This window comes from Helicoverpa zea, chromosome 4 (assembly GCF_022581195.2).
Source record: "Helicoverpa zea isolate HzStark_Cry1AcR chromosome 4, ilHelZeax1.1, whole genome shotgun sequence".
In the NCBI taxonomy this organism is placed as follows: domain Eukaryota; kingdom Metazoa; phylum Arthropoda; class Insecta; order Lepidoptera; family Noctuidae; genus Helicoverpa; species Helicoverpa zea.
In genome coordinates, this window is record NC_061455.1 from 7,844,713 (window position 1) to 7,861,077 (window position 16,365).

Here is a 16,365-nt window from a genome sequence, read left to right on the forward strand (position 1 = left end):
ACGCCAACAAAAAAAAATTGCGCCTGCCGTTCCCCTTATAATGGCATGATAAATGATTTTTATTTTGCAGATAGTTGAAAACAATACTTTTACACGTAAAATGTTCATTAAAACCGAGATGAAGTCGGTATTTCCTATCATCTAGCTACCTCGAGGATAACACCGAAACAAACTCAAGCTCAGTCTTTTTTTCTAACTTTAAGGAATTCATTTAAGTAATCAGTCAAGTCCGTGATTGAAACTATTTGAAACTATAGCTAAATTACTTAGTCTCTGCTGGAGCATTATTGATCTTAAATAGTTTTTAAAAATGTTTAATTTTGAAAATGTTCTTTCAACAGATGCTACTGAAACCGGCAGTGTAAGGAATATTCTTAGCGCTATTGCTGTTTTCGGAAATATTGAAATGAAATAAATAATTGGTAAAAAGATATTTCGATTTGCCGCCCGCGTGCGGTGCTCGCCATGTACGCCCGCTTACGGCGCACAGTGGATCCATATTGAAAATTAGTGGACATAGGCAACAAAGTTCCAATATCGATTCGAAATTTTTTTATGTGATTCGTCATGATATTCCAAACAACTTTTACTCTTGTGAAATTTCTTCTAAAGTTGATAGTTTGTTTGAAAAAAAATAAATTAGATTTTTTGTATGGAGCGAATCACGTTTACTTTTTTTTCTTCAATTGTACGAATATGTTAGGTCTATGGCGTGAGTATATGATACCTAGGGTCATTCTCTATCCACAAAAAAATATACCAGCGCCGGCCATTTGCAGCCGCGCGAGTAATCATTCGGTAAAAAAATAATATTTTCTATGAAATTTTTTGCCTTTTAAAATCAATTCAAAGTATATTTTTTGTCTCACTTGGCTGTTTTCACCTTCTTTTCAGTTAAATATATAGTTTTAATAGCACATAGGTACTCACAACTAGTAATTCTGGCAAAGGTTTAGTTATTACTGCATGTTATCGGTGGCACCTGCATTGTGATTGACGACTCATTTGTTTATGCGCTCGTCTAAGTGCATAACAAACGAGTCACCGAATTTTCGAAAAAAAAAAATTCGAAGAGCTAAGTACTTCCATCTCGAGAGCGCAAGTGATGTATAAAGAGCTAAGCACTTATCTTCAGAGACAGTACTTAGGCTCTGCTTTTCGAATAGTCGCTCGTGTACTTCGGATGAATAGCGTTTCTAAATTACTGGAAAGGTAATACTTTTGCCAGATTTGTTTTGCCGTTGTCTTTCGATTTTGTTAAGTTCCAGTGCTGCAACTCTTCCTTGGATTTTTCTTCTACTATGGAAATAGAACGTCTTTCTTTTGCTTTTTACTTGAGTCTTCGAGCGGTTTTCTGTGCTCCTTTTCTGTAGAGTGTAGATGTTACCGCTTCCGTAGTACATACTGCAAGATTAGGAACATGGGAATTCATATCCACTGGCTCAGATAAGGATGAAGATGTTATCGGTGGCACCTGCATTGTGATTGACGACTCATTTGTTTGTGCGCTCGTCTAAGCGTATATGTACTAATAAGTCATCGAAAAATGCTCGTCTCTGATTGGCTGAATAATTTTCAGTCATGTATATGTTCACTACTTGAGTTATTAACACTGAATGTAAATACAAAGACATTCATTAAGTATCTCTAGTTTCGCTCTTGTCGCTTATTTGTGAACACAGTGAAATACTGTTATTTTTATATTTACTTTCGAAATACGGCTGGATTTTGTACCAACCTAGGTCTTTTTGTGAAATTAAGAAGTGGTGGTGATTTGAAAAATTATATGTTTCTATATGAAAAGTATAATTTCTGTTTTGAATACCACAGTTTCTGAAGAAGACAAAAACCTAATCAAGGAGTTCTGTCGGCTTTTTTGTGCAAGTCTAAATAAAAAGTGGATCGAGTCAAGTAGAAGTAAAAAAACTTTTATGAATCGTGTAAATAATCGCAAGTGGTTGGAAAAAAACATCAGCTGGCCTGTTTGTGATAGTGTTGACCTGAGAAGTGAGTTGGGCTTTTCGGACGCAGCCTTATCTGAGCCAGTGGATATGAATTCCCATGTTCCTAATCTTGCAGTATGTACTACGGAAGCGGTAACATCTACACTCTACAGAAAAGGAGCATAGAAAACCGCTCGAAGACTCAAGTAATAAGCAAAAGAAAGAGGTTTTACTTCCATAGTAGAAGAAAATTCCAAGGAAGAGTTGCAGCACTGGAACTTAACAAAATCGAAAGACGACGGCAAAACGAATCTGGCAAAAGTAGTACCTTTCCAGTAATCTAGAAACGCTATCCATCTGAAGTACACGAGCGACTATTCGAAAAGCAGAGCCTAAGTACTGTCTCTGAAGATAAGTGCTTAGCTCTTTATACATCACTTGCGCTCTCGAGATGGAAGTACTTAGCTCTTCGATTTTTTTTTTCGAAAATTCAGTGACTCGTTTGTTATGCACTTAGACGAGCGCATAAACAAATGAGTCGTCAATCACAATGCAGGTGCCACCGATAACATGCAGTAATAACTAAACCTTTGCCAGAATTACTAGTTGTGAGTACTTATGTGCTATTAAAACTATATATTTAACTAAAAAGAAGGTGAAAACATCCAAGTGAGACAAAAAATACACTTTGAATTGATTTTAAAAGGCAAAAAATTTCATAGAAAATATTATTTTTTTACCGAATGATTACTCGCGCGGCTGCAAATGGCCGGCGCTGGTATATTTTTTTGCGGATAGAGAATGACCCTAGGTATCATATACTCACGCCATAGACCTAACATATTCGTACAATTGAAGAAAAAAAAGTAAACGTGATTCGCTCCATACAAAAAAATCTAATTTTTTTTTTTTTCAGACAAACTATCAACTTTAGAAGAAATTTCACAAGAGTAAAAGTTGTTTGGAATATCATGAAGAATCACATAAAAAAATTTCGAATCGATATTGGACCTTTGTTGCCTATGTCCACTAATTTTCAAAACGGATCCACTGTGCGGCGGGCCTGTTTTCCGTGCATCACTAAATTTATTATAAAAACCAATATGTATGTGCAATGAAAGACGTGGTTTGGAACGAATAGTTTTATTGTTATAAAAATATTTACTTACATTTTACTTATTCACTAGTTTTTCGTAAATAATGTGTTACATCATGTCTCAATACTCAATTCTTTATTAGCATTCCTCAATTAGTAGGTAGGTACCAAAGGAATACTAAGAATACAGAAGATGGGCGTAACTACCTACAAAATCCTTTTACTGTTTCGGTTTGTCCATGAATGGGTAACCGTCTTGATATGACGATTTATGGGTAGTCGGAAGTCGGAAGCCAGAAAGTCTGACAACCAGTCTTATTAACGGGTATTGGGGTTGCATAGGTAACTGCGTCCGGTTAGACTGGAAGCCGACCCCAACATAATTGGAGAAAAGGCACATTTTATAAGACCTTACAGGCGATAAAATATATATTTATAATTATTTTCCGACCTTTAAAGACTGGAACCGAACGGATGTGGCAAAGCATAGATTTTCCCATCGAAGTTAAAAGTGTTTTAGTACCTACTTCTATATATGGCTAGTTAAGAACAGAAGTGATCCAAGTAACATTTTTGACAAAATGGAGCTAAGTCGATTTTTGGAACTTTTGAGTATGAAGTGAGGTTGTGCAAAAGTAATCCAAGTGCTATTCAGTACTTTTTCAAACAAACTCTTTTATGTTACGTTTCTGTATTTCAACAAATATTGCTATTTTCTACAATTAAATCAATATTTTTATCAAAATTGCATTTACTATATAAAGAAAAACAGCTATGAAAGTTTGAGTTATGTTTATATCTATCAAATAACAAACATATTTCAAATCATGTGCTCAACATAATTATGATATTCATAAAAACGCATTTCTATGAATATCTCAACTTTTAAAAAATGCTACTTGGATTACTTCTGTTCTTACCTAGCCATATACTAGTTATTATGGTAACACATTGCCTATGTAATTTTCGAACATAAGAGAATGTAAATAATGAGCAACCAGGAAAACAACATTAAATCTTTTAGTTAGTTTATACAACAATTATTACATTCTTATTCTGGAAGTCAAATTATTATTTACAAAAACTTTAACATAAATGCGAAAATTACTTAACGATTAATTTAGTAACGATATCACAAAATTTAATTTTATCATTCACTAAAAGTATGATACGTTCTTAAAACGACGGCGATATTCTTCAACATAAAAGTAACGCAAAAATAAATTCTAGTTGAGGATTTGTTTTGTTTCATTTTTAATTGATTCTAATACGCATTCGAGGTATTTGTTCAGTTGCGAGTGACATTTTACAAATTGTCAGTAGCCGGTAGGACATTCAAAATGCCGGCGCCCGCGACTATACGTTGGGCCGACGCCGACGGTCGCTGTAATAGTGTATAATTTATAGGAACGATCTCATGAATAATCGCCGCTAAAACTAGACTTAAGATTTTTTTAACTTTTGAAAATTATTTTAGCTCATTAGTCTCATGTACCTATAGTTGTATCCAGACTATAGTTCGGCCATTCAGAGAATGCGTTCCTGACACGTCGCGATTGAACTGACGACGTAACTACATTCATTGATTATTGATATAATAATGTTGTTTTAATGCTCCTCAATTGTTAAAACGGTAAACAACCAGCAAAAATATTTTTATCGTAACTGCAACGCCATTGCAAAGTTACGTCGTCAGTTCAATCGCGACGTGTCAGGAACGCATTCTCTGAATGGCCGAACTATAAAAGTCACAAATGTGGGGTTGTGATTTTTAGTCAGGATATGAAAAGTAGTGAGAAAGTGATGGCATAATTGGGAGTACATATTTACGTTACGAATAGCACCGTCTTTTTCACGAACATTTAACGGCCCCTAGATATTAAAAGAACTATAATAATTGCGCAAAAAAATATATTAGAACTATGACATTGGCATTATCATAACTAAGACAACACTAATACTTTGATAAAATTAAATTCACAATCGGCAAGACAATATTGTCTTTGCGACTAGATTTATATTTTAGTTAAAAATCAATTCAGTTCATAAGTTACAGTCATTGGATGGGAATATCTTAATATACAATTAAAATCACAAAATTTTACACAAAATACATTGTTTAAGAAAAAGATATTTCATACACGAGAAATTAGACAAAACGACGAATCTTTGGAAAAATAACCAGGTCCAGTGGGCATACGGTGTTACGAATTTATAAATTATAATATATTTCTAGCCCACTAGTAGTCAAATAGTGGTAAATCAAGTTAAATACTAATGCATGACTTTGAAAATATTTAAATACTGCCCTATATAGATTTTATATTTGGAAATCGAAGTGCTTACATTTAATAATTGCAATAATAAGCTCAAGAATAAAACTATGAATACTTCATCCAATTTTAGAATAAGGTTACAGTCTCACCAACGCTGTTGTATCATAATTATGATCCAGCACACTGGTAATATTCTTAATGTCATGTCAGTTTTTTCACATTAAATTGAGTAAAGTTTCTTTCTAATAAACTTGCTCGCTAATACATTTTTGACTATTGCGAAGTCACTGGTAGCCAAATCGAACAAGCAAAGCTACTCGACAAGAACCGTACGGATAGAAATTTCTAGAATGCGATTTCGTTTGATATGCAGCGTCTACGGACGTAAGAAGCGTGGAGGTTTTACGCGCCATAGACGAGGCTGTAAAGGTGCGAGTCGGGGTCGGCGAGCGCGTCGTCGGGCGCGCGCAGCTCGAGCACGCGGCCGCCGCCCAGCGCCAGCACGCGCGCGCACTCCAGCACGCCGCCCAGCCGGTGCGCCACGAACAACACCGTCGACCCGCCGAACGAACAGCGGATTGCGTCCAGGATCAGCCGCTCTGCTTCCTGGTCTAAATTGGCGGTTGCTTCGTCCACCAGCAATATCTAGAGAAAAGTTCAAAAGTCAGCGATATCGGCTGTTCAAAGGATATCAGCACCGAAAATAAAAAACGTATGGCGTTCACTCAGTCGCATTTTCTATTTCTCCAGTATATTGTCCGTTGTGACATCAATTCAGCATGACCGGACAAAGACCAGGTTTAGAAAATCTGGAAGAGATTCTGGTGCACGAACATCATACTATACTATGAAGAAGTTGCCTGATAGTGCGACAGTGGTACAGTACCTTGGGGCGGTGTAGCAAAGCTCGCACGACACACAGCAGCTGCGCGTGCCCGCGCGCGAGCTGCGCGGCGCGGGCGGGCGCGTGCAGGCCGCCGCGCTGCGTCACCAGCTCGCGAGCGCCGCATGCTTCCAGTGCTCGCCACACCTCCGCGTCCAAGTACTGCCGCAACGGATCTATGTTTTCGCGGATGCTGCCCGAGAATATGAAGGGCTCCTGAGGGATGACCCCGATCCGAGATCTGTAAAGATAATGTTCCGTATAGCAGCGAGTAGTCATTTCAGCCTTTGCTAGATTAGACCTTAGCTATTTATATTTTAAGCCTTGTTTAAGGGAACCATCATTAGAACGCTTTGAAACAAATTGATATCTGCCTGAAATGGGGCGTTTCATGAGTTGACAGTAGACATGAGGTTACCTGAGCGCGTGCAGATGCAGCGCGGAGATGTCGACGCCGTCGAGCAGCAGACGGCCGCGTGCGAGCGGCGCGAGGCGCAGCAGCGCACTGAGCAGCGAGCTCTTGCCGGCGCCCGTGCGCCCCACCACGCCCAGCTTCTCGCCCGGGTGCGTCGCGAACGTCACGCCCTTCAGCGCCATCACGCCGTCCTCGCGACCGCTGCAATCATCAATTATTATACCATTGTAAACGAGCTTTATTATATTTCACATCATCATCGGCCTTGTCCCTTTCATTTTGTTGTGCTCTGTATACAGTCAAACAGGATGCAGCACTATGCACAATGCACACGAATAAGAATTAGGACCTATAGTTTAATGTTTCTTCTTTCGAAGCACGAAGAAAATCGTTATGACGAGACGCATCCTCATCCCGACCGCGCCAAGTGTTGCTTAGGCATTCTTCGATCAACCCGGGTCCGAACTTGAATTTCAGTTTATTATCAGTTAAACATTATGAAAAATAAGTACGTACCTATATTTTAGGTATACGTCTTCGAATTCTATTACACCCTGAGAAGGCCAGCCATATGGCGGCGATTCACCATCAATAGTTTCGCTTTCCACCTGTAAGCAGCAGACTTACATTAAACTTAACGAACATAAAGTAAAAGTAAGCGAAGACATTCGGCCATCACGTACCAGCTTGATGTATTCGCCGACTCGCTCTACGGCGATCATCTCTCGTTCCGTCTCCGTAAACGAGTTCAGTAGGTTGCTCAGCATAGAAGTCATGGACAAAGCGTACGATATAGCGAGACCAATAAGACCTGCGTTAAATAAAAAACAGATTTTTATTAGAACTAATTACTTATATATGTTACGGGTAATGCTAGAAGGTGGAGTAAACCTAGGTTTACCCGGGTCGACTTAGTATTACCCAAGCTTCTTGGGTAAATTCCGAATAATAAGTAAAATAAATTTTAATTTGGGGTTTACCCATGCTCACCTAGGGCTACCCAACTCTGACTGGGAAATATTAGGTGTTGCGTAAATTTCGAGCCCGTGGCGTAATTCTAAAAAGGTGTAATTGCAAAACAAAAGGTGCCACAAAGAAGTGTTCATGCAAAGTTGCAGGAAAATTGTGCAATTCTAAATGCACAATTTTTCGCAGCCGTTTATCTTGCTCAAATTAATAATTTCAATTTGAACAACAACGACCGTTATTAGTTTTTTCTTTTAAAGCTATTAAGTTTATGCTCTTCAAGCGATTACGATCGCCTTTGGATTGTTTTTTTAATAATAAATGTTTAAAATGACCTTGGATTTTCATTTCACTAATTAACTACAGAATTTTTTAACATTACCAAGTCAGAGTTTGTTACTTATTATTCGGACTTTACCCAAGAAGCTTGGGTAATACTAAGTCAACCCGAGTAAACCTAGGTTTACTCCACCTTCTAGCATTACCCGTAACATATACATTTTATAAAAAGTTTATTCTTCTGACAAGACGTTCAAGTGAACCTATGTGATTGTCATTACATGATAACACATGTTGTCTAAAAAAAGTGTGGCTGCAAAACGGACCTTATTTCAACGTCATAATTTGTCATTTTTTTAGACAAGCGTTCAACAGACGTTTAAAAAGTCTTGTGGTATCACGGTAAATGATTAAAGTATAGTATTCATAGTAAGCTAAAAATCGTGTCGACCGCGGCGTCAGCAGAAAATTAGCAGTTGAAGAGTACTGACCGGGATCAGCGGCGTGTAGCGCCCGCTGCAGCACGGCGAGTAGTGCGGCGCCGGCGACGACGGCGGCGGCGGCGGCCTGCAGACGCAGCGCCAGCCACTGCTGCGCCGCGGCCGCGCTGAGCGCCGCGCGCTGCCACGCCTCCACCAGCTCCGCGCCGCGCGCGCCCCACGCGCCGCCCGCGCCCAGCGCGCGCACCGTGTCCGCACCTGAATAAAACACCATCGTCATCTTTCTGCCCTGTTCCCAAGTCATTTGGGGTCGGCGCAACATGTCCTTTTCTTCCTTACATCCACTCCCTTCTGCTTCATGTCCTCTTTCAGGCAATCAATCCATCTTTTCCTCGGTCTACCTCTGCCTCTCCATTCTTCCACATTCATACTTAGCACACTCTTTGTGGCATCCGTTTCACACAGTCTCATCACATGAACATATACCACACAACACGAATACCACGACAAACGCTGACCTCAAATTTTTTCTATCACTGGTGCTACTTACACAGCACACCATCACGAACAAAACACTAACGGACATGTCATTACGCTAATTCTTCTAAGAAAGTAACGCGCCAAAATACGAGTGTTTGGAGCCTCATACGCCTTCTTTGGAAACCGCCTTTTATTATCAAAATAAAAACCACCAATCAAGACCAATCTTGACAGATGGATTTGATAAGACAAGTCACTTGAATGCCTCGTTAATTCTAGTAACTACAGTTTTGCTGCCAACCGTAAGTTACATGACATATAAAAGCCTGATCAGAGCTTACCTTATACATAGCATGTCCGGTCATCTTTCCGTCCAAGACAAACTCGCTAATATACGGACCACGTGAACACTCGAAACCGTGTAAAAGAAATGGGGAAATAAGGAGTTAAAATAGAAGACATAAGATATCTCACGCCTTTCACGTCGTGATTTTTAACTATCTAGAAGGGCTATCCTTGGTTCTGACATTTACAGAGAGTTGGTAAATCTAAAACATACGAAATGTGAACTCTAACGACGAAAGAGTCAGCCCCAGATTTTTAGTAGGCAGTACGTCTGTGCTTACCTTCGAGGGTGTCATTGAAGTGCGTGTAGACGGGCGACAGCGTGACGCTCTGCAGACGCTTGAGCTGTCGCGACGTGACGCGGTACACGCGCTGCAGCCAGAAGTACGCGAACGTCAGTGGCACCACTGCCACCGCCAGCCACGGCAGCCCGTACAGAGTCACTGCTATCGCGCCTGCACAGGGAGAAATACGCCACTGTTTATATCACGTATGCAAGTATTTACCTACATCACACCAGAAACGGGAAACTTACCAATCAAAGAAAATAACTGGGCCAATAAAATGTTCAAAATAAAAGGCAACGAATCATCCACAGTGTAGGTATCAGAAGAAAATCTGTTTACGATGCGGCCCACCGGTGTCACATCGAAAAACTTCACTTTTGCCTGAAATATACACGCTTTTTTATTTAAAATAATGTCTAAAAAAATATTTTCATTTTACGAGTAACGACCAACATACCTTGACAATAACTTTAAGCAGAATCTTGTGGATCCTGTTAGCCGCTTTGACACCGCCATAAGCAAACAGGAATGCTCTCATGATTGTAAATACTAGATTCAACCCCGCCAAGCCGAAGTACACTTCCAGGTAGAAGTTGTCCGTATAACTCGGCGTGACATTTGCCATTAGATCGGTTACTGTAGACTTTGGGGGTTCTTGTATTGCAGTTGCGTTCGTAGTATTTTTGTTTCCTAAGAAGTCCATTGCTGCATTTATAGCGGTGTGTATGACGTTATCTATTGCTATTACTCCATGATCTAAAATAGAAGTCTTCTCCGTAGGATGTTCCAAAAATTCAACAGTATGTAATGCAGTCGAATTTTTCGTTTTGTTTTTGACCCAGTACGTGAGCCAAAGGAATGTAAAGTTTTGTGAAAGCTGCATGAGTATCAACGACAATATTATTGCAATAGATAGGAATACTCCGATAGATCGTAGGTATAGTCCGATGACCCACCAGCCAACAGTCCCTTCGGACATTGTCTCCTAAAACAAAATTTGGGACATGTAATATGCCATTGATATGCTGAATAACTTGCCAAATTCGTACGTGACACACCCATGGTCCAAGAGGATATCACCGTCAACAGCGAAGGCATTCCCATTGCCTATGACTATGGCAATGTCTCGTACGAATTATCCCATACGTAAACAGAATAATCTATTAATTGATGGAGTACATACGTCATCATCTAGACTGTTCCTGCTGACAGTATCTTGATTGTCACGCTGTGGCTCGGGCGCCTGCGGCGGCTCTTCGCCCAATGATTCTGACTCGCTAGGCATGAACTCCTCGATGTCATTCAATACAGTTTCGGGAGGGCCTATAATTGTAAAAAATATATTTAGTTTTCCAATAAAATGAAGAATATTTTCATTGAATTATAGTTTTATAGATGTTGAAGTACACTCGCGTGCTGTGACGTAACAAGCCCAGTATGTAACGCTGCAGTATGTTGAGCAGTGAGCGCGTGTATACCTTGTCTGACGATGCGTCCGTCGCGCATGAGCACGGTGTAGGCGGTGCGCGCGAGGTGGCGCGGCGAGTGCGCGACCAGCACTCGCGTGCTGTGACGTAACAAGCCCAGTATACAGCGCTGCATTATATGTTGCCCAACAGTCGTGTCCACACCCGCCAGTACGTCGTCCAATAGGTACACTTTAACAACAATTAGTAATTAGTGTTAGGAATAATGAAAATGATAAGGAGCGCATAGCTAATACAACAAATGAACTACCTTTTTTATCTTGGTAGACGGCCCGCGCTAGGGCGATGCGCGCTCGTTGTCCGCCACTTAGCGTGCAACCGCCTTCGCCAACGTATGCGTTCCACCCGAGTACGTTCAAATCCTCGGTTAGTGCACAAGCATCAACTACACTCCGGAATTTGGCTTCCTCATAAGGCTTGCCAAATAAAATATTATCACGGATTGTCCCGCGTATCAGCCATGGCTTCTGAGATACATATCCGAAACCTAATAAACAAAATACACATATTATGTGAAATACATAATTGCACATTTCAGATTCTATTGTTCTACTTACTGGTCAAGTTATCTGGTATCTGCAGACTACCATTTTTCTTGAGCATATCTCCGAGGATCGCGTGCAGTAACGAGGTCTTGCCGCTGCCGACAGCGCCGGTCACACCGATCAGCTCTTCATTTCCGATCTCTAAAGAAATGTCCTTCAGTGAGAAAGGCTCATCCTGCATCAACTGTTCAGACGAAGACGTGGAATCTCTTCTTTGTATGCTACCCCTGGATAATCTTTTCTTAGACTTTCCTTTGTTTTTCTTAGATTTCTTTGGCGGTTTTTTCCTCTTTGACGGCTTGGCCCAAGCAAACGTAGCATTTTTGAATATTATTATTTTATCTTCGTCATGGTTTTTATTAAGACGATCATAATAGAGCTCAGCGTCCATATCTGAAAGCTAAACATTCCATTGGTTAAGACACTAAAATCGTTTTTAAAGATCTACATTTCGGAGTCAAAGTAACTTACATCAAGTAGTTTCTGAATACGTTTTATGGAGACCCACGCTTCTGTTAACCCATTCAGCACCCAGGGGAAGGCATTAAGTGGTGCTATTAACATGTTAATAAGTGCCACTGTTGTGAATACCTGCAAACAACAAACTCTCGGGTCACTTGAGTAAATGTGGTGAAATATAGCAGAGCTAAATAATGTTACGTACAGTGGGAGCGTCGAGTGGTAGTCCCCTGAGCGAGTGCGTGCCGAGCGTGAAGGCAGCCACGAGCACGGGCGTGGTCGCCCACAACACCACGCAAATCGCGTCCAAGTATTTACGTCCACGCAAGTATTTAAGCTCTTGATTACGTGCCTCTGATGATAATGACAATGAGAGCATTAATCATTTGGAAAACCATTTTAGAAGGTTCTCACATTTCCAGGTACAAAAAAAACAAGTCTCTAGGTAACTCAACTACAACCAGTCATGTAACTAAATTAAGTATTGTAATGTCACTCACCTGATACTCTGTTGATAAAGTAATCTTCCCAAACATGTACTTTTACAGTTCTAATGCCTTTCAACAAGTCACTGATCAGACTGACGCGAGTGTCCTTGTGAGTCATGAGTTCAGTGCTAAGTTGTCCAATTTTGTTTGCAATCAATTTGTTTATGGGTATTAGAATTACTGAAAAAGCCACACCAGCAAGGAAAGATACGCCCACTTGTTGATATAGAAGGAATAATGTTATAAACAACTGGAAACATAAAAATAAAAAATGAATCATGTGATCAACTCAATCTAACCTACATCAATTTGCAAAAAAGACTTTAGATCACCTGTAAGGGAATACTCCACAGTGCATGAAAACTTGGACAGGAATTCACAATCCTATCAGTATCAGTTGACATAAAATTAGTTATCTCTCCAATTGAGAACACATTACTTAATTCCGTAGAAGTGACGCTAAGTGTCTTCCTGAGGATGGTAGCGACGATGGCGCCGCGCATCTTCAACCCAACTATCGACATCCACCAGTTGAAATGAACATTGAAAAATGTAGCTATTAGAGTAGTACCCAGGAGAGATCCTGCATATACATAACTGCAACAAAACAGCAACCCTTAGAAAAGGAATGAATTGTTTCTTGAATCAGAGATTTTTTACTTTTACAATCCATTACTCACCCTAAATGTTGATCAATACTTTCGTCTTCGACGAATTTGATAAGATAGTTGAGTAGTATCGGGCCTGCGAAGCCTGCCATGTCGGAAATCAATTTGAGTATTCCAATACTATAAAACTGTACACCGAAACATGAATGCAAAGCCCTCAGCAGTGTGACGTTCTGTCGGCGCGGGGAGCGGACCAACACTCGCGTGGTGGGTGTCACGGGGGTTGATGCTTGGGGTGCAGTTTCTCCTGTTGCCCCATAACCTGTCATAGGGAATAATTTATTCATATCTTTACTTTTAATTGGCTCATTGTGAAGAGAGCATGTTATTTTTTTGTTTATGTACTCTTTTATGTAGTCCCATTTATACTCTCCCTATGTGTTACCCTTAATACTTCCTTATTTACCTCCTTGGTTAATACTCTCCCTATATACTCCCCTTATTTAGATCTTTATGTCCCCTTTGTGACCCTTGTGTCACTCTTTATAAGGTTCTCATAAGGTTGTCTGGCAGAGATTGTTCTTGGCGATAAAACCGCCAGTTATGATCCTTTTTTTTTTGTTGTCGCTGGGTAAAAAATGCTATTACGCATGCCCTAACCGTCGGGGGACGGGAGAGGGGTATGTGGGGCTCCCACCAAAAATTGGTGTACCTAATGAAGCATATCTATCTATTTACTCTTATGTACACCCCTAATACATTCAGTCTATTTGTATCCCCTCATACACCTGAATTTAATGAATATAAGGAGAATATGCCCACAACTTTTTTTGAGGACTCTTGAGAGCCTTGGCTCACGCTGGCTTGACAGCCAGCCTTGTTTCTGCTGTAGACTGTACTAAGCTTATAATATAAATGATAGTCAATATTCCAAGATAACATTATCTTGAATTGTGAAATATTGTGTTACGTAATGCTACAGTATCAATATTTAATTTACCTCATGTAAGAGGAAAATTCAAAAATAACCTTCAATTTTACTTCCTTTTACTATAAAATGTAGTATTATAATAGTTTTATATTAAATGCAGTGACACATATCAGCTCAAAATTAAAAAAAAATATTTGATCTGCAGTTGTTGTATGAATGAATCAGATAATCACATTTAGTTGTCCATTATTGATATGGCTTAATTAATCTACAAAAGGATACACAACATGATAGCTTAGTCATCAATATACCATATTTGTGTTCTTTGTGCAGTAGTTGCGAGCAGTACTATCAAATAAATTGCAGCAACTCAAAATCTAAATAATATAATTTGCATTAACATAATCAGTTACCTGAGCCTATGAAAGGTTCATGAGGCACCTCCTCATACTGCTGATAGTTGTCCACATTGCCTATTAGTGATCGGTCCATGCGTGCTCCCACATACGAACAACAATACTTGGCTGGTACATCAAACAGCTCCTCTGGGTCATTCAGTTTGTTCTCCATTCCTATAACAATCAATTAAGAGAAAATATTACATTTATTATTCATACATTGTTTAGCTAGGGTTCCGCCGAAAAATGGTGAAACGAAAAGGATTCCGAAGCCAAAAGAATTTGGGAACCGCTGGTTTAGATCATTAATCAAATATTTTAGCAGAAGATAAGGCCACAGAGAATAAATGACTCACCTTTTTGAAGTAGGGGATAAACCCATGAAAATGTTAATCGAGATATTGCACCCGCGCTTTGCATTGCTGTTCCTAATATACCTTCATCCATGTGTGGTAGCAGCGGTGTGTACTCACTCTAAAACATTCATATAAAAGTTTATTTAGATATTTAACGTCTCATACCATACATAAACAATACCAAAGTTATTAACTTACATGTGAATGTTGAGAGCCAACCAGACAGGGTGAGTAGAATGTAGCTCTTGAGTTACTTGACGGTAGAAGAGTCATGAAATATAGAACATGACAGCACAGTGTAGCAATGTTGAAACCCATGGCGGTCCCAGACAGTAAGTTGCTCCGAATTGACAATACGTTGACAACCACTGCTAATGTCCACATAAACAGCTGAGAAGTAGGGCCACGGCAACTCTGTCCCAGTCTGTGTTTTAATGCCAAAACATACCCGAAGTGGAACAACCACGCTAGGCATGACGAGCCAGCATAGAAATAGTTGACAGGGTACAAAACAGAGCCCGGTTGGGTAATGTAAACATACAGCTCAATCATGGGAATGAACACTAAGGCTAGTACTGCAAAACTTCGCAGTACTAATGCCCTTTCTTGTGTTTTGTCGCGAACCACCCAATCTTTTCTGTAGCCAACATAATAGCCTGATATAACTGCAATGCAGAAGAAAACTGGTATTTGTAAAAATAATTCTTGGAAGCATCGTCCGAAATCTTTTGTTGCATCGTTCCATGGTGTCAGACCCTGGGGACCACATATATATTCCCATTGCCACTGCATTTTAAAATGTCTTTGTTTATATGGTATTTTTCTACATCACAACTGTTTGCTGCTATAAATTAGCTATAGTTTTTTTTATTAGAAACTTCAATGCTTGATATGTGCACAGCTAAATGCAGCCGTATTCCGCAGACTTACAAGAATTCTTATTCGTTTCACCACAATTATTTTAAACGAAATAGACTAGGGACTTTTTCAAAAATACCTATTATTTACAAATCAAAATTGATCACAGTAATGTCATGTCATAAAAGTCAGTCCCTGTTGTTGCTGTCACTGTCACTGCTGTCAGTGTCTCATTATAATAGGTGTGTATAAAATAGTAAAGGCCACTACTCACTAGCTGTTTGGGAGCGGCTGCGGTACGCAACACGCTGCAAGTGAATTCATAACGGTTAATTACTTGTCATCGTACGTACAGCTGCGTTGTGTTCGCGACGCATTCACTGCCTCCACGGCTGCTAGTAAACCACTGGTGTGATAAGCCTTCAGAAAAACTTTCTTATAAGAGCCCGTGCCACGTGTTAAGTAATGCAGATGCGTAATTGGTGGAATAAAAATCCTCCGACGTCAAATGGATACTAAAAGTCTTAAAGTCTTCAAGAGGGTCCAATTATATATTTAATTTTATAAATTCACACATAACAAGCTTTTTACAACAACTGACATTACATTTTTTTTCTTTTACACTTTTTTTCTTCTATCAATTTTTGTACCTAAACCAAAGAGGTTGTACATACAATAATACTTTCCCTAATTGATGAGAAGTATTTGTGTGGCTAATGCATCCCAATCCTTTGTCGTAAATCCAGTAGCCGAGGTCTGGGAACTGCCTTAGTAAAGATATCAGCCAGCTGAACTGTTGACGCTGTCTTCACAACCGTCAGGGTA

The 16,365-nt window shown here is 39.7% G+C and overlaps 1 protein-coding gene and 1 long non-coding RNA gene across 2 annotated transcripts; one reads left to right on the plus strand and one right to left on the minus strand.

Moving 5' to 3' along the window:
• The first annotated feature begins 888 nt into the window (after positions 1-888).
• On the plus strand, positions 889-3,113 carry LOC124630144. The gene is made up of 2 exons (XR_006984386.1): positions 889-2,551; positions 2,860-3,113. It is a non-coding gene; the product is annotated as an uncharacterized LOC124630144 (long non-coding RNA).
• A 937-nt stretch (positions 3,114-4,050) lies between these two features.
• LOC124630141 (ABC transporter C family member 13) lies at positions 4,051-15,703 on the minus strand. The gene is made up of 22 exons (XM_047163875.1): positions 14,881-15,703; positions 14,683-14,800; positions 14,342-14,500; positions 13,070-13,319; positions 12,722-12,986; positions 12,402-12,639; positions 12,107-12,255; positions 11,914-12,033; positions 11,455-11,842; positions 11,148-11,384; positions 10,889-11,068; positions 10,594-10,733; positions 9,868-10,395; positions 9,659-9,791; positions 9,405-9,578; positions 8,350-8,556; positions 7,297-7,424; positions 7,130-7,221; positions 6,617-6,814; positions 6,202-6,439; positions 4,783-5,960; positions 4,051-4,553 (listed from the first exon to the last, which is right to left on the minus strand). Exons 1-21 carry the CDS (start codon positions 15,472-15,474, stop codon positions 5,718-5,720), a joined length of 4,779 nt encoding a protein of 1,592 aa, XP_047019831.1. The 5' UTR covers positions 15,475-15,703; the 3' UTR covers positions 4,051-4,553; positions 4,783-5,717.
• Positions 15,704-16,365: the final 662 nt, after the last annotated feature.